The following is a 22,998-nucleotide window of genomic DNA, read 5'->3' as shown; positions in this document are numbered from 1 at the left end:
TCATAAGAGATGACCAGCATTAAACACAATTTTCCAAGTGTGGTCTAATCAGAGTTTTATAGAGCTACAGAATTATTTTGTGGCTCTTGAACTCAATTCCCCAACTAATGAATTGCCAACTCACCAAATACCTTCCTAACAACCCTATCAACTAGCACGGCAGCTTTGAGGGATCTGTGGACGTACACTTCTAAGAATCCTGCCATTAACCCTTTATTAAATTCCCTTTCAAATTCGATCTTCCAAAATGAATCACATTGCACTTTTCCATGTTGAACCCCATCTGCCACTTCCAAGTCCAGTTCTGCATCCTCTCGATGTCTCGTTGCAACCTACAACAACCCTCCACGTTATCCACAACTCTACCAACCCACATTTCCACTTCGTTTTCCAAGTCATTTATAAAAATCACAAAGAATGGGGACCAGACCCCGGTAGAACACCACTGGTCACCGACTCCAAGCATGATGCTCCCTATGTACTACCACCCTCTGTTTTCTAAGGGCAAGTGAATTCTGTATCCTCTCAGCCAATTCCTGGATCCATACCTTCTTTCCGACTTTCTGAATGAGCCTGTTACAGGGAACTTTATCAAGTCTATCCATACTAACTTTTCGCTTAACAGTCACTGACTGCAGATACTGATTGCAATGTTTCAATGGTAAACCCCAATGTCTTCCTCAGGTTTACTGTTGAAACACTGCTATCAGTATCTGTAAGTTTGTGACTGTTAAGGCCAAATGATAGTATGGATAGATTCGACAACCAGTCACAAAGCTTCTGTAGTTAGTTAACCTTATCAAGTGCCTTACTATAATCTATATACACTACATCCACTGCTCTACCTTTATTTATATGTTTTGTCACATCCTTAAAGAATTCAATCAGACTTGTGAGGAATGACTTGTCCCTCACAAAGCCATGCTGACTATCCCTAGTCAGCCTATGCTTCTCCAAATACTTGTAAGTCCTATCTCTAAGAATCCTCCCCTATAATTTGCCCACCACTTTAAGTGAGACTCACTGGTCTATAATTCCCACTCCCTACTCCCGTTCTTGAACAAAGGAATAACATTTGCCACCCTCCAGTCATCTGACATGACTCCTGTGGCCAGTGAAGATGCAAAGATCATCGCCAAGGGTGTGGCAATCTCTGCTTTCACTTCCCTTACTAACCTGGAGTGTACCCCATCTGGCCCTGGGGACTTGTCTATTCTAATGTTTTTTCAAAAGTTCTAGCACATCCTCCTTCTTAACATCAACATGTTCTAGCATTTTATGGTGCCTTTGGTGTATTTGGGTGTTTTATGCTGTTTAAGGCAGAGATTGATAGGTTCTTAATTGCTATGGGTGGTAAGGGTGTTGAGGGTTAGCGCAAGAAGACCCAATGGGTGGAAAGGCCTAATTCTACTCCTGCATATATCTTGTAGTCCAACCCAATGGAAATGGGGTCAATATTCACTTCAAGCAGTCAGGGTTGCTAGTATTATTGTGGATGTTTAAACCAGTTTGGCAGCAAATCTGAGGATAGAATTAAAAGGAAGACAAGTGAAAATGGAAATCGAATATAGGGCTTCAGGTGAGAGATTTAGGAAAATAATGATAAGGGAAATGGCAATGAGGAGATTACAAAAACCAGAGTTTATCAGGAAACAGAAGAGTGTTCAAACTTTAGAATACACTACCAGTCAGAGATAAGAAAAATAATAAGATAAAATCAAGGGTTCTTTATTTGAATGTATGTAACATTCATAACAGAAGAGGTGAGTTGATGGCATACCTGGAAATACAATAAAAGAAATTAAAGGAAGGTAAGTTTCAATGAGGTGAGAGTGGCCTGGCTAAGTTAATTGGAACAAACATTTCCAGGGAAAATTGTAACAGAACAATGGGCTGCCTTTAAGGAAGAGATGGTTTAGATATGGTTGAGGTATATTTCCATGAAGTCAAAGGTGGAACAAATAAACCATAACTCCTACGGTGACAAAAGAGGATGTAAAGGAAGATGAGCAGTCTTTTTCTTTTGAAAGGATAATAAATGCAACAGTTCAGCAATGATAAACACACGTGCACAGAATTAAGATAACAGCATCAATCAAGCTCTATCGTTGTCTAGGGGTAAATGACCAAATTTCAAAGTGACACAAAAGTTCAGTCTAATTTAGTTCAGTTGGCAGTAATCGTTGCCATGGCGATGGACAACGTGGGGGGAGAGGGAGAGAGAACGGGAACGACTGATCATTCAGACACGGCTTCCACTCACAGACCGGCGATATGGCTCACAAGCAGCTTTTGGGCAGGTCCTTGGTGATGTCACCTGAGGTCACCTACTGTGACCCCTCCTCCAGATGCGGTCGATCCTCTGCAGTGAACTCGGCACCCAAGCAAGGGCGGACACACACCGGGTTCCCGCTGATCGTACCTTTCCACCCTGTGCGTTGTCCGGTACTTCCCACCGACTCGTGAGAGGCGCACCGCTTCCAGGGTCTCGTTACCTCGGGTGTCGTGTGTCTTAGCGAACCTGTCCCTTTTTATCCCCCTGCTGGGGTATCGCCTGTCCATCACTTCAAACAGTTCAGGGTTCAAAGGGGGAGCCGATCTTGGCAATACCCAGACTGATGGCTCCTTCATTAACATCTCCACATGCTGCTTCATTGTTCCTTATCTCTCCTTCCCCCTGAGGACAGGTGGCAGACCAACTGCTGATGCCACTGATGCTAACCTAGGCCAGCAAACATCTTAATTTTATGTGTATTCTCGTCACACTTCCCCCCTTTAAGGATTTTTACCGGGAGGTAAAAATTACAAACATGAATACATTATTTGATACACACACAAATATACATCTTTATCAGCTACTTGGCTAACACAGCGAGTTTGAGGTTGTCAACACCTTGACAGACAGTCATCACATTTTCTGTCCCTTTTACATGTGTTATTAATAATCCCTTAGACCAGGCTCCAACTCAGCAAACTTCATAGTGGCCAAAAACACTGATGAATTTCGATCAATGTAACCTCTCATTTGGTTTTGTCCCGGACCACAATAACAAGGGTCGTCCCACTCCGACTCAGTTTTCTCTCGCAAGGGCTTAGTAGGAGGGGGAGGGGTAGTGACCGCAGAGTTATTGCAAAACTTCCTACAGTACCCCACCATCTCCAAGAACCTTCTGAGGGCCCTCTTGTCTGTCGGGGTTGGGAGGTCAGCGATAGCCTGCACTGTAGCTTGCATCGCTGCCAGCTGCCCCTGTGTCACCACAATTCCCAGGTAAGTGACCCTCGTGTGGCCGAATTCATTTCTTTCAAGGTTCACTATCAAGCTGGCTTCAGACAGCCGTATTAAATTGCCAATACACACCTCTGTGTTCATCAGCCCTTTAGTCACTGAATTACTCATTATATATAGATGTTGTTTGCTAGGCTGCCCTATTGTAACAGACATCACCCAACGTCCCAGTTCTTTGCATCGCCTCGGGACAATCAAGCACACGGGTGCGAGTCGTTTAATTACTTCTGCTAAAGATTCGCTTTGTTCGGGGATTAAGGGAGAGACCTTATCAGTAGACCTGGCCAAAACAATAGCCTTCTCCCATCTGATCGATCCCATACTAATCTTTTCAAAATGTTTTTTTCCTCTTATCAGGGGGCCCCTAGCTTCATTGATTTCCACGCTAACACCGACTAGGTTTGTTAGCATATCAAAAGCCTGTGACCGTCTCAGTTCGCGTCGGTCATGATCAATAACATCCTTCCCCCTGGGCAGCTGGTAAACCTCTTTCATGATTCCACCAACTGTTTCCTCCAGCACCGCAAAATGTCCACCGGGGGGTACCTCGTGGGCCATGTTAAAAACCTCATTCCCATAACTCTTTTGCACCACCCCCCACTCCTCATCTGCGGGTACTGTACTTGCTTTCCCTTTTTTCCTTAGCACTTCCTCCTCCACACAATAGCCTACTAGTTCCCTCGTCAAAGCTGTGTCAGAGAGAGCTGTCTCTGCCGAAACCATCAGCCCCTCGTCTCGCTCCTGTGTCTGCACGGATTCTTTCTTGGCTACTGCTACGTCTGTCCCAGCTCCCTCACTGCCTCTTGTCTCTTTCTTTCCATTTTCTACCCTCTTCTCGTACAAGGTTGGCAGAAACGTGTCAGCCAAATTTACTATCGCGGTCCAGTGATGAACCTGTGAGTCCAGGGGCGGGGCCTCAATGCTGGCAGGCTGACCTGACAATCTCACGACTGGGAACACGATTCCCCCGGCGATGTCATTACCGAGCAAGACCTCCACGCCTTTCATCGGTAATTCGGACCTCACCCCGATCGTGACTAGTCCAGAGACCAGGTTGCTTTGTAAGTGTATCTGGTGCAAAGGGACCGACTCTGTCCCTTCCCCAACACCTTTGACCTCTACCTCCCCAGTCTGGGTCTCTGAGCTAAACTCTAATACACTCTTCAGTATTAGTGACTGACACGCTCCCGTGTCTCTCCAGATCCGCACTGGAACTGGTTTTAACCCCTCTTTCACTGACACCAATCCGGCCGAGATAAACCTTTCGCGCCCTTCCTGGACTTTGGCAGACCTGCCCTTCCCTAGCGGTTCGCTTAACAGCTCGATACAGCCATTCAAAATTTCCGCTTTTCCTTTTCCCGTCTCCTTCTTTGGGGCAAAGCACCTGGACGCAAAGTGTCCGGCTTTCCCACAATTATAACAGACGACCCCAGGAGACTTCCTACCAGACTGCTCCCGGTCTACCTTATCCTTCTCACTAGTCCCCGGCTTACTTTCTGACTTTTCCGGCGGACTCTCCCCACCATCCTGACTACCCTTCTGGTAGCCTTTACTCGGGGCAAACTTCATTTTATGCGTCAATGCATACTCATCCGCTAACTTAGCAGTTGCGGCTAACGTGGCTGCCTCTTTCTCATCGAGGTAGGGTCTCATACCCTCAGGGACACAACCTTTAAACTGCTCAATCAGGATCAGCTGTAGCAGTCTGTCATAATCCCCCTCTACCCCCTTCGAGGCACACCAACGCTCACAATATGTCTGCATCTCATGGGCAAACTCCAAATACGTGCGGTCCCACTGCTTCCTCGCATTCCGGAACCTCTGCCGGTATGCCTCCGGGACCAACTCATAAATCCTGAGGATGGCCTCTTTTACCACCTCATACCTCTGGGCATCTTCCGCGGACAAAGCGGAGTAAGCTTCTTGGGCTTTCCCTTTCAGTACACTCTGAAGTAAGACAACCCACTTATCCCTCGGCCAGTCCTGACTTATAGCCGCTTTTTCGAAGTGGAGAAAGTACTGATCCACGTCGGTATCGTCAATTGGGGGAACCAGCCTAACCTCCTGGGTCGCCCGGAACCCTCCACCTTGGTTCGGCACGAGCCCCTGCTCTGCCCTTAACCTTAACTTCTCCAATTCGAATTCCCTTTCCCTCTGTTTCTCCTCTCTCTCCAACTGTCTGTCCCTCTCTTTCTCCTCTCTCTCCAACTGTCTGTCCCTCTCTTTCTCTCCTCTCTCCAACTGTCTTTCTCTCTCTCTCTCCTTCTCTTCTCGCTCCAACTGTCATACCCGGAACTCGTGCTCGAGTCTCAGTTTTTCAAGCTGTACCTGTACCGCGTCTCCAGCAGGTTTTTCAATAGACACCACTCCCAGCTCGCCTTGGGGAAACACACCTTTAGATACATAGTGCTCTACAATAGCTCTGTGTATCTCCTCTCTCCTCATTGTCGACTTCACCTTAGCAAGATTCAACCGTTTGGCCACAGCTACCAATTCCGATTTTCTGGCATCCTCTAGTGTCTCCAAGGTCGGCGCCTTTATAAATTCCTCAGCCTCCATTTCTGCTGTTTGTCTTTTCTTTCTTTCGGGAATTTTAACCCAACCAATTTACTCCGTCCCAAATTTAGCGTTCAAAATCGCGGACGAGAACCCCACTTATGCTACGTACCCCGTAACTGGGTTGCCAAACCAGCAGAAATGGATCACTGAGTTGGAGTCTGGATTACTGGAACTAAGAAAGTTTTATTAAAGAAACAAGCAACACAGTAATCGAAAGGATAATAAATGCAACAGTTCAGCAATGATAAACACACGTGCACAGAATTAAGATAACAGCATCAATCAAGCTCTATCGTTGTCTTGGGGTAAATGACCAAATTTCAAAGTGACACAAAAGTTCAGTCTAATTTAGTTCAGTTGGCAGTAATCGTTGCCATGGCGATGGACAACGTGGGGGGAGAGAGAGAGAGAGAGAGAGAGAGAATGGGAACGACTGATCATTCAGACACGGCTTCCACTCACAGACTGGTGATATGGCTCACAAGCAGCTTTTGGGCAGGTCCTTGGTGATGTCACCTGAGGTCACCGACTGTGACCCCTCCTCCAGATGCGGTCGATCCTCTGCAGTGAACTCGGCACCCAAGCAAGGGCGGACACACACCGGGTTCCTGCTGATCGTACCTTTCCACCCTGTGCGTTGTCCAGTACTTCCCACCAACTTGTGAGAGGCGCACCGCTTCCAGGGTCTCGTTACCTCAGGTGTCGTGTGTCTTAGCGAACCTGTCCCTTTTTATCCCCCTGCTGGGGTATCGCCTGTCCATCACTTCAAACAGTTCAGGGTTCAAAGGGGGAGCCGATCTTGGCAATACCCAGACTGATGGCTCCTTTATTAACATCTCCACATGCTGCTTCATTGTTCCTTATCTCTCCTTCCCCCTGAGGACAGGTGGCAGACCAACTGCTGATGCCACTGATGCTAACCCAGGCCAGCAAACATCTTAATTTTATGTGTATTCTCGTCACAATGCAAATTAGAATAACAGAAGCAAAGAGAATATTAGATTCAGATTCATCTATTTATAGATGTACATTGAAACACACAGTGAAATACATTCTTTGCATTAACAACTAACACAACCTAAGGATGTGCTGTCACCACACATTTTGAAACCAACATACCATGTCCACAACATTCAGCAGAACAGCGACACAGCAACAAAACAAGACCCAAAACCATCCCTATGAACCCTAAAAAGCAACGAAGTCTGAGCCATGACATTGGGAGAGATCAGAGCTTGGCATCATCTTAGAACATTTGAGAAGATTAGCTGCCAACAAATAGGAATGCAAAAATATTTGATTGGCATATAACTAGTATATTGAGGAATAGGGGTCCTTGAGGACTACAATAGGAACTTGCAGATGGATGGAGAGGAAGTGTTAAGGCATTAAATTGGAACTTTGTATCTTTCTTCAGAAGAGAGTGGTAAGGAAGGAGGAGGTAGTTGAGAAATTAGACACACTAGCATTAATGTTTTAGCAGAAGATGTGGACTGGAGGAATAAATCCTAAGAATTTTGAGGGAAATTGAGAGGAAATTGTGGGGATACTGTTCATAATCTTTTGATACTCTTTAGATACCAAGGGGTGGAAGACTCAAGTGTGGTAAATGTTAGTCACTTATTTTAATAAATGAATACAAGTAAACCCAGCCACTACAGGCTAATATTTTAAACTTAGTCATAGAAAAGCTTTCATAAACAGATTCAGGACAGGATTGATATGTTACCTGGAGTAGAATGATCAACACAAACTTTTCAAGAACAAATTGATAGAAGTTTTGAAGAAGATAGCATTTGCATTGAGTTACAACCATTCTATGATTCTATAATGATATAAGTAACAGATATATGTGTATGTATGTGATATTCACTATTGCAGAAATGTAGAATAACCCTGGAACAGCTTTGAAGCATATAGTATAATTGGTTGAGAAAATAATTGGGTATATTTGAGGAGACAGCTATGAGGGGTATAGCTAGGATGAATGCATACAGGCTTTTTCCACTCAGGTCAGGTGAAACTAAAACTAGAAGCAACACACACACAAAATGCTGGAGGAATTCAGCAGTTTGGGCAGCATCAATGGAAAAAAGCACAGTCGACGTTTTGGGCCGAAACCATTCGGCAGGACGGGAGAAAAAAAAGCTGAGGAGTAGATTTGAAAGGTGGGGGGAGGGGAAAGAGAAATACAAGGTGATAGGTGAAACTTGGAGGGGAAGAGATGAAGCGAAAAGCTAGGAAGTTGATTGGCAAAAGAGACAGAAGGCAGTGGAAGAAAGAAAAAGGGGGGTGGGAGGAGCACCAGAGGCCATAGGTTTAGGGTAGAGGGTGAACTATTTAAAGGGAATCTGAGGGTGAACTACTTCACTCAGAGGTTGGTTTGAGTGTGGAATGAGCTGTCAGCAGAAGTGGTCGATGCAGGTTCAATTGTAACATTTAAGAGAAGATACGTGGATGAGGGGGTGGCAGGGTGGCGGTGCTTGGTAGTGGAATGTAGTGTGCTTGATTTGCAAAACTGGAGAGTGAGAGAATACATAAGTACTATATGTGTGTGTGTTTTATAAGTACTATATGTGCAAAAATCTTAGGCACCCTAGCTATATATATGTGCCCAAGACGTTTGCATAGCACTGTATACAAAAATTATTATTTATATATATAATGTATTTATACATTAATATCCTTTGCAGTTCAGGTTGTCAGAGTCTAGAGGGGCTGATCCAGAAGCTGTGTCTTAGCAGTCTGTCACCTGAGGTCTTCTGGCCGTTGGAGTCTTGCTAATCGACTACAGGTTACTGAGGGTTAGTGAGGTTGACCCTTTGCACTTGGCCCTGGTGACTTGTGTTTGGGACCACGAGTCATTGATCAGGTCCCAGGAAGTTCAGGCCCATTGGGAATATAGAACAGTCTACCTTGGAAACCTGTTGTAAAAAATAGTTTTAAAAGTTACCAGGCTAAATTTATGGAAGATTTTGTTGTCACTGCTTTATAAGAGAAATTGTAAAAAGACTACTTAAGAATAATTTGAGGGTAGAGCTGAATTACTGATTTACTTCTAGAATCTTTTCTGTATAACCAGTTTCATTTTAATACTGCATTAACTATATGGGATTATATTTTTATCCAGCTCCTATTAGTATTTTAGTATGTATATATTGCATCTGTAAATGCTAAAATGATGCTTTGTTTTTGTACTGTTTAGAAACGGACAATTCTTGCAAAGTTTGTTGTAGAGAAGATGGAATTTGTAAACCATATGTAGATAAGAACAACCAGTTTTTGTATCTGCGCAAAGGAAAACCCTGCACTGTTGGATTCTGTGATGGATATGTAAGTAACAACTTTTAGGGCTGGGTTGCTCTTAATTTTACTGAAAAATGTTCCCTTTCACAATTTTTTTTCTGTCTTTTCTATTCTTAGGTGGTTTTACTATCATATCTTGTAACAGTCTTTAGTAAAACATTATAAAGATTTATTTTAATGTATTAATATCTAAAACATTATCAAGAACAGCCTTGGAAGCATAGTCAGGAGAAACTCAGATATATTTTGTTGGATAACAGAATTATTACTTCCCGAGAGGAAGTACAAGGGAACAGTCTGAGGGTTAATGAAAAAGAATGTTTGTTTCTTGAGTTAAAATTTGCTATAGAACTACACTTGTTGAATTTCATTCCATATCTTCCAAACTGGATTACTATTTCATCTGTCTGTTGTGCCTTGGTAAATAAGTTGTATCTCAAGTTTGGTATTTGTTTTGCGTACTGAGTTATCTTTATGGTCCGGGTAATCCAACTGCAATCTTTCATTGCAGAGTATTAACACAGTAAAACCTTGATTGGTTTAAAATAAGAAACAAGCTTGGTAATGAAATATTAAAACTGTAACCAACCACAACAAGGTGGTTCACGATATTATTGACAATAAAATTTCTGTGTAAGTGTGTAATAAGTATAGTATAATAAAATATCTGTATAACTGTGTAATAAGTATAGTATAACTTTTAAGAAGTAATTTATTTTCTGTCAACAATATTCATTGTATTTTTATAGTACATTTATTTACTTTTATTTCCTTGATTTTACTTTTCCTTGTGATGCTTTTATTTCATGGAACTACAGCATTTTGTTTAAGGAAAATGAAATTTTTGTAAATTTTCCTGCGTCTTTGTGGGCATTTGTTATCATTTGTTCTGTAAGGTGTTTTGAACCACTTCTTTTTACTATCAGTGCATACTCCTTGGATTTTCAGCTGTTTGAAAGTTCAAGCAGAAATAGATTTTAGTTATTTGGGATTAAACAATATTGGCAAGGCAGTATCCATTACTCATGCCTAGACTTCGTGAGCTACATAGGATGGAAACAGAATGCCAATGAATAGCATTTTACATCCCTGGAGGACTTTGACTATTTATGATGATGAATTATTTTTCTTTGTTGTCCACAGGTTATCATATGTTTGATTCCAAGAATTTTGAATCTTGGATTTTGAACTTTTAAGTAATCCTAGGTTACTAATCCACTGCAATGAATAACAGGCTACTGCAATCACAGTGAACTGTTGTTTTGACATTGTAGGTTATCTATTTTTAAACTTTGAATTTCATTTGCTTTGCAGAAAATTGCTTGAAGCTTAATTTCATTTGACCTTCTTGCAGTCTTTGAAAGTGACTTGACCTGTTACAGTGATTGGAACTTGTGTGCTTGAGTTTTCTTTTATAGAGTTCACTAAAGGAATAATAATTTTTGTAACAATAGTGTTGTACTGTTAATACATAGCAGAACACGTTTGTAAAACAGTGTTGAGGGTTTTGGAGGAAATTTGTACTTTCATATTGAAGTTAATAGTATTTATGAATACACAGAAAATGACTTGTTTTTTAAAAAAAAAAATTGCATGAGTAGTAAATATTAACGTACCTTTTTCCCCATTGGCCAAGCTGGATAAGAGGCAGAATCATACAAATCAGAAATGCACAAATAGTAATTATGCATCGTGTGCCAGATGTGTGCCCTGCTCTCTCTACACCCACAATTGTGAGGCAAGCACAGCTCAAATGCCAGTGACATTACTATTGACAGAATTTCTGATGATGATGAGGAGGTGTACAGGAGGGAGATAGATCAGCTGGTTGAGTGGCGTTGCAATAACAACCTTGCACTCAACATCAGTAAGACCAAGGAATTGATTGTGGACTTCGGGACACTAGTCCTTATCAAGGGATCAGCAGTGGGAAGGGTGAGCAGTTTCAAGTTCCTGGGTGTCAACATCTCTGAAGATCCATCCTGGGCCCAACATATTGATGCATTTATAAAGAAGGCATAAAGTAATTTATTTTCTTACAGTGTGTATATTTCATTAGGAGATTGAGGAGACTTGTTATGTCACTGAAGACTTGCAAATTTCTACTGATGTACTGTGGAGAGCATTCTAACTCTTTGCAACACCTTCTGGTATGGAGGGACCACTGCACAGGATCAGAAAAAGCTGCAGAAAGTGGTAAACTCAGCCAGCTATATCATGGGCACTAGCTTCTTCAGTATTGAGAGCATCTTGAAAAGGTGATGGCTCAAAAAGGCGACATCCATCATTAAGGGCCTTCATCATCCAGAACATGCCCTCTTCTCATTGCTACTAACAAGGAGGTGGTACAGGAGCCAAAAACCACACACTGAACATTTCAGGAACAGCTTCTTTACCTCTGCCATCAGACTTACAAATGGACAATGAATCCATGAATACTACACTTTTTTTTGCTGTCTTCTTGTACTAATTTTTTTAAATATATATTTATTTTAATTTATAGTTTTTTAAAATGGTTATGCATTACTGAAGCTGCAAAACAACAAACTTCACAACATCTACCCAAGATATTAAACCTGATTTTGATTCTGGTGATAAAGCCATGTATACAGAATTGTGTATTACTGAGTGAATGAGGCAGAAGTGCACCTGGGTTCCTATTTTTGATAAATGTCTGCGATTCCTTTCAGTACACATATGATCAGAGGAAGATAGCTGAAGATTTATTGATTAATTTGTTTGAACAACCATTGGATGTTTGTGTGTTAGGAATGACTACTTGGGGAAAGTATCTATGAAACGACACTACTATGCAAAAGTCTTAGAGGCACATACAGTATATATTGCTAGGGTGCATAAGACTTTTGAATCATGGTGCAGAGAGCAAGTTTGTAAATCTAGCGGGAGCAAAGGATTTTGGGAATAGCGAGGGTGGAGTGCTGCTGGAGACATCAGGCAAGGTGATTTGATTCCAAACATTTGGTTTACTGATCATTACAGAATGTCTCTCTGGTGCTTCCTGCTTCCTCCCCCTTTTCCTAACCATGATACCCTCTCCCTGCCCCCTTCCCACTCTCAGTCCACAATAGAGACCCATATCAGAATTAGGTTTATCGTTATTCACATGTCATGACATTTTTTTTTGTGGCAGCAGTACAATGCAATACATAAAAATACTACATTACTGTGCAAATGTTTTAGGCACCCTAGCTACACATATGTGCCTAAGACTTCTGCACAGTACTGCATAAATTATTACAATTGTCCTCTAGTATACGAGTTATAAACAGTCTTCTAGTACACTATTATGTATATCCACTTAATAAGAATGTTTTATTAAAATTAGGATATATTAGCATTGGCTAATAGTTGTACTTATTTCTACCTATTCAGTTCTACTAACCTCAGTGGAGCTGCTATGAAGGAAGTGAGTATATCCAAAAGTAACATCACACAAGTTTAGTTTTGCCGTGCAAGGAATAATTTCTCTTCTGTTGTCCTTTAGATGCGTCTAAATTTAAAACCCTTTTCCTCAGCTAGTTTAACACTAGAGTTTTCTCAGTAACCTGACCCACAATTAGCCCAGAGACATTGTTATTTGGTAGTTATGTATATCAGTTGCTTTAGGAATCGGGGATAAACCTGAGGCAATGGCACCATTTCTGAAAGTAGAATCAAAGTTCTGTTTCAGGTCAGTGATCTTTTAGTCAGAGCTGGCACTAATCAAGTGTAGTAACTGGTTTTAAGTATAGAGTCAGGATAAAGGTAAAGGGAAGAAATAGCTAATGTGTTTTGGTGGAAATTATGAAGTTAAGCAAAAGAGAGATTTGATTGCATAAAGCAAAAGAACATAGTTAGGGACACAGTAAAGAGATTAATGGACATCTTTAGAGGAGGTGTAAATAAAATGCTGCCAATAACTGGTACTCAGCGAGGTGGGAGGGACAAAGAATGAAGACATTTTCTAATTAATGTGTACCTAAAACTGCTTTTTATCAACCTAATGATGGAAATATACTTATACAGTTATATCTGTTGATAGATGTCACTGTTTTAATGGTTTAATTGTTTTTTTGTTTAAAATTTGCTTGTACAGGGCAAATGTGAAAAGCAAGTACAGGATGTAATAGAACGATTCTGGGAGTTCATTGAGAAATTGGATATCAACACTTTCGGTAAGCTGACACACAATGTTTGTATTCTCCTACATTCTTTTGTTCTTGTGCCTCTTGAAAGAACTGAACAAAAATTGTTTCTGCGGCTGTGAATTGATCTTAAATATGTTAACTATAGATTAAGTAAAATAATTTACAAAATGCACTTGTGTTTTGCTAGAGCTAAATAATTGAATGAGTTTATCCTAATTTGTTACTTTTCACTTAATTCACATTAAGAGCAATTGACAAGTATAAGTTTATGAAAATAGGTCTCTCGTTCAATAACACACAAAATGCTGGAGGAACTCAGCAGGCCAGGCAGCATCTATGGAAAACAGTACAATCAATGTTTTGGGCCAAAACATCGACTGTGCTTTTTTCCCCATAGATGCTACCTGGCCTGCTGAGTTCCTCCAGCATTTTGTGTGTGTTGCTCGGATTTCCAGTGTCTGCAGGTCTTGTCTTTAGTACAATAAGCTGTCTCTTGACCTCACAGTCTATGTCATTATGATCTCGCACCTTATTGTTTACTTGCACTGTACTTTCTCTGTAGTTGTTACACTTTATTTTGCATTGCTACAGGTAGACCTTGTTTTACCTTAAAGAACTGTGTAATGACCTGATCTTCATGAACAGTGTGTGAGACAAGCTTTTCACTGTATCTCGGTGCATGTGACAATAATAAACCAGTTCCAGTTCCAAGAATTTGTCATAGTAATTGGTAATCTTTATTTCAACTTATGTGTGAGGCAACTTATTCATCTCCCTGTGTCTGCGAATCAAGCCTACAAAACCACAGGGTATCTGTAAATTTCAAGGATACAAATATACTTGAGCACTTCATTAGAATAAAATATTTGCAAATCTCTCCGTTCAGCTTCTTAATCCTTAATGTTTACAATTTTGTCCTAGTGTCCATCTATAAACAAAATTCAGACATTATTTCTTATTTTTTTTAAAACATTGTAAATGGGTGATGGGTTAAACCAATTATGTATTTTAGAATAACATTTTTAATAGAAATTTTGCCTTATTGCTGTTATAAAGAACATATTAGTTGTAATGCCTCTCACAGGCTATTGAATACTTGTACTCAAATCTTTCTTTGGGTAAATGGAACACGTGTAGATCATCAGTGAGATTCCTTCTGTTGTAAGGTCAGAAGGTAGAATATTTGTAACTCATAAAATGAAGCTCAGGCTCAACAACATTCAAACATATGGTGATAAGATTCAGATGACCTTCATATCACACATGTGCCAGACAATGAATGTGTCCAACTGGAGAGAGGTTAAAATCTACTCTTGATATTCTGCTGGACCAACCATGTAAATACTGTGGTGACAAGAGCAATCAGAGGCTTGGTATCCTGCTGAAAGAGACTTGACTCTGCCTGCAGTTGAGTGAGGGAAATTACTCCCCACTTGTTCAGATAATTGCAACTTCAAATAATATGAGAAGCTTGATACCATCCAGGACAAGGAAGTTTGGTTGATTGGTAATGTCTCCACCAACCCTACATAAGTGCATTTATAAAATATAACTCAGTTACTTGCCAAGGCTACTTCAACAGATTTTCCTAAACACCTGACTGCTTCCACCAAGAAGAACCTGGACCTGCAGGTTTATTTCTAAGCTGAAGACTGTCCTGACGAATATTCATTCGTTGTCTCTGGCTCTAAATTTTGGAACTACCACCCGACAGCATTGTACAAGTACTGCTACAAGAAAGCAGCTCATCTTGTCAATGATGAGAAATAAATGCTTTCCTTGCCAACAATGCCTCCACCCTATAAATAAATAAAGACAAACATTCCGAGAGTTACTGAGTGAAATGACTTCTGGTTCAATTACAGGTCAGTGCCGGGCTAATTGATCTCAGTCAGGATAGCAGCTGGTGTAAAGTTGTCTAACATGGATATGATGATATTTAAGGTTAATCTTGGACCTATTATTTACTTTTACTTTTAAGCAAAAGTAATGAAGAGGTGGACATTGCTGCAGTTTGCTTTTTCAAGTTTCACTCTGCCAGTTTCAGTTTGATTTGACCTTTTCTGCGAGGTGATGGAATATCTTTTAGCAGACGCATGGAAAAGCACACAATCCACCTCAATGAATTTAACCCAGAACATCCAAGTTCCATCCGTGGAGAGGGAAAGAAATTGTCAATAATAGACATGTTAGTAGTAGAACTGACAGCAGACCTAATCTAGTATAATAATCTTCAACATTGCAATAATCTGTAAATGCTGATGCTACTTTTTTTTAAAACAGGGAAATTCCTAGCTGACAACATTGTTGGATCCGTTGTTGTATTCTCTCTTGTCTTTTGGATTCCTCTCAGTATTCTTGTCCATTGTGTGGTAAGAAAGATATTTGTTTCTGAACACCATGAGAATGGCCGATCCTTTTTTGTTTGTTTCCATTGTTATCTTGGAAGCTTGAGCCACAAAGCTTAAAATGTATGTAATCAGATGTAGTAGTTTTCCTCAAGTTTACTCTGCTATTTACAAAATAATGCCTGATCCTGTACTACAATTCTTCTGTCCTACCACATCCATATCTTTTGATTGTCATAGTGCCCATATGGATGTAAATATGTCATTATAAATGTTGTACTAAAATTTTTTTCTACTTGGGAATCAAAGAACAGTATTTTTGGGGGAAAATAAGTACCTGCATTATTACTTCATAACCTTGGAATATCCGAAAGTACTTTTGAAGTGCAGGTGCTGTTATAAGGTAGGAAATTTCAGCAACAGTAATGTGATCATGCCCAGAAGTTTTTTTTTAACTGATGATGGTTTGTGGGGGTGGTGGGAGGGTGGGGTTGGAATCAGTATTGGTAGGTTTACTAACATAATTCCCTGCTCTTCTTGGGAGTAAGTTGATGTTCCTTGATGTAATATCTCATCCAATAAGCATTGTCTGTGATAGTATTCTCAGAACTGTAATGGAATGCCAACTTAGAATTTGGTGCCAAGTTCTGGAGTGGGATTTTGAATCACCTTTTGACTCAAGACAGTAATGCTGCTGTTGAATCATGGCTGACAGTAACAACAAAATTAACTTCTTTTAAGGTTATGCCAAAATGTGGGCTGTTTTGTGTGGAAGGGAATTTTTCTGAAATTCTTAATAGTTTGGTTTATAGCAAGAAAGCACAGGGATAAGTTAACAGATTCTTTAACTTTTTCCTTTCAGGATAAGAAATTAGACCAGCAGTATGAGGAGAGCTCGAAAACATTCTTCCCTCCCAGTGTATGTATTTTAGAAATTTATTTATTATAACTTATGACAGTCAAATTCTGATCAGTGAGATGAATTTTAGGTTTGCATATCTTTCTATGCAAAATATGACTTGTTTTCATCTATAACCAGAATGCCGGCACAGTTTATTCAGTGCAGGATAAGCAAACACATTTAAATAACATGAGATCTTGTAGGATATTGGATTTCATATTGAGTTCATCATTGCTTCAATCAGGTTGGTGTTGTATGGCCAAATAGCTTGCTTCTGGTGGCATTGAGTAGGGCTTCAGGAAAGGTGTGCACTGCAAAATGATCTATTGTGAATTTAGGTTTGAACCCACATAATTCTGTTGAGGTGAGAGCACAGCAGTCCACTGGTTACATAAGGGTTCTATTCCTGAGAACTACCTGTATGTCAGGAACATCAGGTTTTTATCGTAACCCACACTGTATTGCTCTACAGACACATGCTATAGTCCTTTAATTTCTACCACCTATAATTAAACTAATGGAATTTATATGATACCTAGTTATTAAAGAATACCATGAAACATTATTATTAGCTTGAAAAATGCCTTACAAATGTATCGGAGAATTTGCGTGAAATCAGATAACTGTAAATTAGGTCATCTGTAACCTGAGAAGCCCTTGTACTTACCACTCAGTCAAGACGGACAAATTATTGATGGCCAGAATTGCTTTCAGTGGGACATTGCTGAAAATCATTTATGTATATCTATTCAAACAAGAGGAATTCTGCAGATGCTGGAAATTCAAGCAACACACATCAAAGTTGTCAAAGTTTCCAAATCTCTTACTAACTCTTCCTTCAGTTAGTCCTGACGAAGGGTCTCGGCCTGAAACGTCGACTGTACCTCTTCCTAGAGATGCTGCCTGGCCTGCTGCATTCACCAGCAACTTTGATGTGTGTTGCTGTGTATGTCTATTAGTGATTTAGAGTTGGATTTAGTTTGATGTTGTTCTCCCCAAATACTTCTGTGTTGTCTTTTTGTGAGAATATTAAATAGCCTAATTGCATCTGCATGAAGTGCAAACAGTTGATTTACAATGTAAGATTAATATGTATTTTAATAGCCTGCGCAGTGGCCTCTGAAAATAGATAGAATGCTGCCATAGTTCACATGACTACAGGGAGGTAGATACAAACTGTCAATGCAACTATGCTGTAACATTGAATTGATGCAGCCAATAATTAGATTTTATATGACACCCAACATGGCAAAATGTCCAAGGCACTTCATAGCATAGTTAAAATTTGACACCAACAAGAAGGATGTCATCAATTTTTTTCACACAATTATCTTTACATATTGGCATATAATTTGTTTCAGTCTTTACTTTGGATTGACCTTATCAATTATTCATAAGACATAGAAGTAGAATAAGACCATAAATGTTCCAAGTGTGGTCTCACCAGAGTTTTATAGAGCTGCAGCATTAACTCACAGTTCTTGAAATCAGTCCCCCGACTAATGAAGGCAAACCCATCATATGTTTCCTTAACCAGCCTACCAACTTGCACACAACTTTGAGAAATCTATTGCCATGAACCCCAGGATCCCTGTTACTCCACACTGCTAAGAATGTTATCATTAACGTTGTACTCTGTCTTCAAGTTCGACATTCCTAAGTGTAACACTTCACACTTTTTCAGGTTGAACGTCATCTGTCTCTTGTCAGCCCAGCTCTGCATCCTGTCAATGTCCCATTGTAACCTGACAACCTTTTACACTACCCACAACACCATCAACTTTCATGGCATCTGCAAACTTACTAACCCACTCTTCGGCTTCCTCATTTATAAAGATCATAAAGAGCAGGTGTTAACTTCTCCCTGCTTTAATCTATGATTCCCACCTCCCTTAAGAAGACCACTATCATCCCAGTGCCTAAGAATTACAAGGTAACAGAATGACTACTGACCAGTGGCTCTTTCATTTACCATTATGAAATGCTTTGAGCACAAATGATCTTATACTCATCTCTGGAGCATTCTGAGAAGACACTTACAGTACCGTGTAAACGTCTTAGGTGCATATACATATATATCTATGGTGCCTAAGTCTTTTGCACAGTACTATAGTAGTTCTATGTATTGCACTGTACTGCTATCACAAAAAAAATTCAGCTTCATGACATACGTTGGTGATGATAAACCTGATTCTGATGTGGGTCTCTATTGCAGACTGAGGGCGGGAAGGGGGCAGGCAGAGGGGAATCGTGGTTGGGAAAAGGAGAAGGGAGAGGAGAGGGAGCAAGAAGCACCAGAGCGACCTTCCGTAATTACCATTAAACCAATTGTTTGGAATCAGATAAAACTTCCCTGGTGCCTTAGGGCTAAGTGTGTCTGCACTTGCGCCACCTCCTGCACCTGGCACTCTCTCTTGCCTCACCCATCCCGTGGTGCTCCACCCTCACCATTCCTAATGTTATTTGCTCTTGCCAGATGTCCCCCACAATCCAAAGATGTATTGGATAGGTTGTTGTAAATTGTCCCGTAGTTTGGTTAGGGTTAATCGGGTTTGTCGGGGATTGCTGAGGCAGAATACCGTGTACTATTCAGGAACAAATCTGAACTAAGCTTCTGTTAAAGTTTAACATGAAATTGTTTAAAATTAGCTAATTATACAGCCGTACAAAGATGTCATTAGATGGAAATGAGGAAATCACACATGACTACAAAGCTAGGGCAATTTGTTGTAGTCCACGTGGATACCACTGTGTAGACAAAAGGAGGAAAAAGTTGTTCTTTTGAAGAGCTGGAAGGGCCTGCACCCTACTGTACTGTTAAAATAATAATGAAAGGTCAGACTGTATATTGTTATGGGTGGATTTAAATGTTCGGGTAGCTATGATGGTGAACATTTCATCTGTCAGCTACTTCATTTAATACAAATTATTTTGTATTATAGCCAAATAATGTAAATATGTAGTTGCAGCTATACATACATTTACTTATGAACTAATTTACCAAGTGACCAGGCAATTTAAAAGTACAAATGCAAATAGTATGAAGAGCCAAAATGCACCCCACACTTGGCCTAGAAACATACACTTAGTGGACACTTCATTAGGTACGTCCTGGATTTAATAGACTGGCCACAAAGTGTATGTACGTGGTCTTCTGCTGCTGAAGCCCGTCCACTTGAAGGTTCAATGTGTTGTGCTTCTAGAGCTGCTCTTCTGCAAACCACTGTTGTAGTGTGTGGTTATCTGAGTTACAGTTGCTTTCCTGTCAGTTTGAACCAGTCTGACAATTCTCCTCTGTACTCCCTTATTAATAAGGTGTTTTTGACCACAGAATTTTCTCCTTATTTAGGTAATAGTCTGCACTATTGTTCCTTGTACCAAAATGCATTGTCATACATTTCCCAACATTCCATCTGCCACTTTTTGGCTCATTCTTCCAATTTGTCTAAGTCCTGCTGCAATCGCATTTTTTCCTCATCACTTCCTACTGCTCCACCTATCTTCGTATCATCTGCAAACTTTGCCTCAAAGCCATCAATTGCACTATCTAAATCATTGACACACAATGTGAAAAGAAACGGTTCCAATACTGACCCCCGAGGAATGCTACTAGTCACTGGCAGCCAACCAGAAAAGGCCCCCTTTATTTCCACTTGCGCCTTGTGAACTATTCCCAGAAATTTCAGCCACCTCTGTTCTGCCATCATGCCTGCCAGCATCCCCCTCCAAGCTCCTCTGTCGTATACCTCTGTAATTCCCTTTATTCCATTGCTATACGGATACATGTGGTTTATACTTTTTCCTTTCAAATTGCAATACAAATTCAGTCATACTATGATCACTGCCTCCTAAGGGGTCCTTTAGAACCATAGAACACTACAGCACAGAAAACAGGCCATTTGGCTCTTCTAGTCACAAGACAAAGAAGTAGGCCATTCAGCCCATTGAGTCTGCTCCACCACTCCACCATGAGCTATTCTCCCATCTAGTTCCAATTTTCGGCTTTTTTCCCCATATCCCTTGATACCCTGACTAATTAGATACCTATCAATCCCCTCCTTAAACACCCTCAATGATCAGGCCTCCTCAGCTGTATGTGGCAACGAATTCCATAAATCCATGACCCTCTGGCTAAAAAAAATTCTCCTCATCTCTGTTTTAAATGGGTACCCTCTAATTCTAAGACTGTGGTCTCTTGTCCTGGACTCACCCACCAAGGGAAACAACCTTTCTACATCTACTCTGTCTAACCCTTTCAACATTCGAAATGTTTCTGTGAGATCCCCTCTCATTCTTCTATACTCTAATGAATACAGTCCAAGAGCCGACAAACGCTTCTCATATGTTAGCCCCTGCATTCCAGGAATCATCCTTGTAAATCTTCTCTGAACTCTCTCCAACATCAGAACATCCCTTCTAAGATAGAGGGCCCAAAACTGCACACAGTATTTCAAATGAGGTCTCACCAGTGCCTCATAGAGCCTCATCAACACCTCCTTACTCTTATACACTATTCCTCTTGAAGTGAATGCCAACATAGCATTCGCTTTCCTTACTGCTGATCCAACCTGGTGGTTAACCTTTAGGGTATCCTGCACAAGGAACCCCAAGTCACTTTGCACTTCCGATTTTTGAATTTTCTCCCCATCTAAATAATAATCTGCCCGATTATTTCTTCTTCCAAGATATACAACCATACATTTCTCAATATTAGATTAGGCTATGAGGACACTCAGTCCTCGTTTATTGTCATTTAGTAATGCATGCATTAAGAAATGATACAATGTTCCTCCAGTATGATATCACAGAAACACAAGACAGACCAAGACTAAAACTGACAACAGTACAAAGCAATACCGTAATTTGATAAAGTGCAGACCATGAGCATGGTAAAAAAAAGTCTCAAAGTCCCGATAGCCTCATCATCTCATGCAGATGGTAGAAGGAAGAAAAACTCTCCCTGCCATGAACTTCCAGCGCCGCAAACTTGCCGATGCAGCACCCTGGAAGCACCCGACCACAGCCAACTCTGAGTCCGTCCGAAAACTTCGAGCCTCCGACCAGCCCTCCGACACCGAGCACCATCTCTGCCGAGTGCTTTGACCCTGGCTGCCAAGCAACAGGCAAAGCTGAGGATTCGGGGCCTTACCCTCCAGAGATTCTCGATCGCACAGTAGCAGCAGCAGCGAAACAGACATTTCAAAAGTTTCACCAGATGTTCCTCTGTGCTTCTCACGTCCGTCTCCATCAAATCAGGATTGTGCACGGTATCCTACCTGACAGATAACTGATAATTATTCCGGAGTGGCCGCTGTGAGCTGTGTCGCGCCACCATCTTCTCTTCAACCTGTGAATACATTGTATCTCAACTGCCATTTCTTTGCCCACTCTCCTAAACTGACCAAGTCTCTCTGCAACCTTTCTGTTTCTTCAACACTTCCTGCTCCTCCACCTATCTTGGTGTCATCCGCAAACTTAGCCACAAGACCATTTAATCCATAATCTAAATCATCGATATACATTGTAAAAAGAAACGGCCCCAACACCAACCCCTGCGGAACACCACTAGTAACCGGCAACCAATCAGAATAGGATCCCTTTATTCCCACCCTTTGGATTCTGCCTATTAGCCAATGCTCCACCCATTCCAATATCTTTCCCGTAATTCCATGGGCTCTCATCTTATTAAGCAGCCTCTTATGCGGCACCTTATCGAAGGCCTTTTGAAAATCCAAATACACAACATCCACAACCTCTCTTTTGTCAATCTTATTTGAGATTACCTCAAAAAATTCCAATAGGTTGCTGAGGCAAGATCCTCCCTTCATGAAACCATACTGGCTTGGGCCTATCTTGTCATGCACCTCAAGGTATTTCATAACCTTGTCTTTGAGGATCAACTCTAATAACTTTCCAACTACCGATGTAAGACTAATAGGTGTGTAATTTTCTTTTTGTTGCCTCCCTCCTTTCTTAAACAGTGGAACTACATTTGCGACCTTCCAGTCCTCTCGAACCATGCCGGTCTATTGATTCCTGGAAGGTCCTTTCCAATGCCTCCACAATCTCCAAAGCCATCTCCTTCAGAACCCATGGGTGCACCTCATCTGGTCCGGGAAACATCGATTCTTAGTGTAACAGCCTTTGCCCCAACTGACTCCCATTGTCTAGGGTGAATAGCTGTTGACCCCGCCAAACAGTGCAAATGCTTTGGTGCGGATATGGTGTAAGGCGCCCAGTGATCAGCCACGACACAAATATCAAACAATATACCAAGTGCGAGTAAAGAATTATACTTTATAGCAAGATTTGGTGATGGGTTAGTAGCAACAACTAAAAGAAAAGGCGCCACATAAGTAACTTATCAGTCTTGTGCACAGAATATTTTAATATGTTGGAGCTCACGCCTCCGATTCCATCCACAACGTCCTTCCGAGACTCCGGCCACTA

The 22,998-nt window shown here is 41.0% G+C and overlaps 2 protein-coding genes across 3 annotated transcripts in view; one reads left to right on the top strand and one right to left on the bottom strand.

The window, feature by feature from the left end:
* Window positions 1-22,998, top strand: part of adam17b (ADAM metallopeptidase domain 17b) — a 101,141-nt gene that overhangs the window by 64,591 nt on the left and 13,552 nt on the right. For both annotated transcript variants that reach the window (XM_072251201.1, XM_072251200.1), the window contains exons 15-18: window positions 9,051-9,178; window positions 13,248-13,326; window positions 15,583-15,671; window positions 16,510-16,566. In XM_072251201.1, the coding sequence (XP_072107302.1) occupies window positions 9,051-9,178; window positions 13,248-13,326; window positions 15,583-15,671; window positions 16,510-16,566 (353 nt within the window). The remainder of the gene's footprint in view (window positions 1-9,050; window positions 9,179-13,247; window positions 13,327-15,582; window positions 15,672-16,509; window positions 16,567-22,998) is intronic.
* Window positions 6,006-22,998, bottom strand: part of iah1 (isoamyl acetate hydrolyzing esterase 1 (putative)) — a 71,966-nt gene continuing 54,973 nt past the window's right edge. Inside the window, exon 7 of the mRNA XM_072251205.1 lies at window positions 6,006-8,769. The gene's annotated coding sequence lies outside the window, so the exon portion shown is untranslated. The remainder of the gene's footprint in view (window positions 8,770-22,998) is intronic.

This window comes from Mobula birostris, chromosome 2, assembly GCF_030028105.1.
Source record: "Mobula birostris isolate sMobBir1 chromosome 2, sMobBir1.hap1, whole genome shotgun sequence".
NCBI lineage: Eukaryota > Metazoa > Chordata > Chondrichthyes > Myliobatiformes > Myliobatidae > Mobula > Mobula birostris.
The sequence above is the reverse complement of the archived record's forward strand: the minus strand, read 5'-3'. Positions and strand labels throughout refer to the sequence as shown.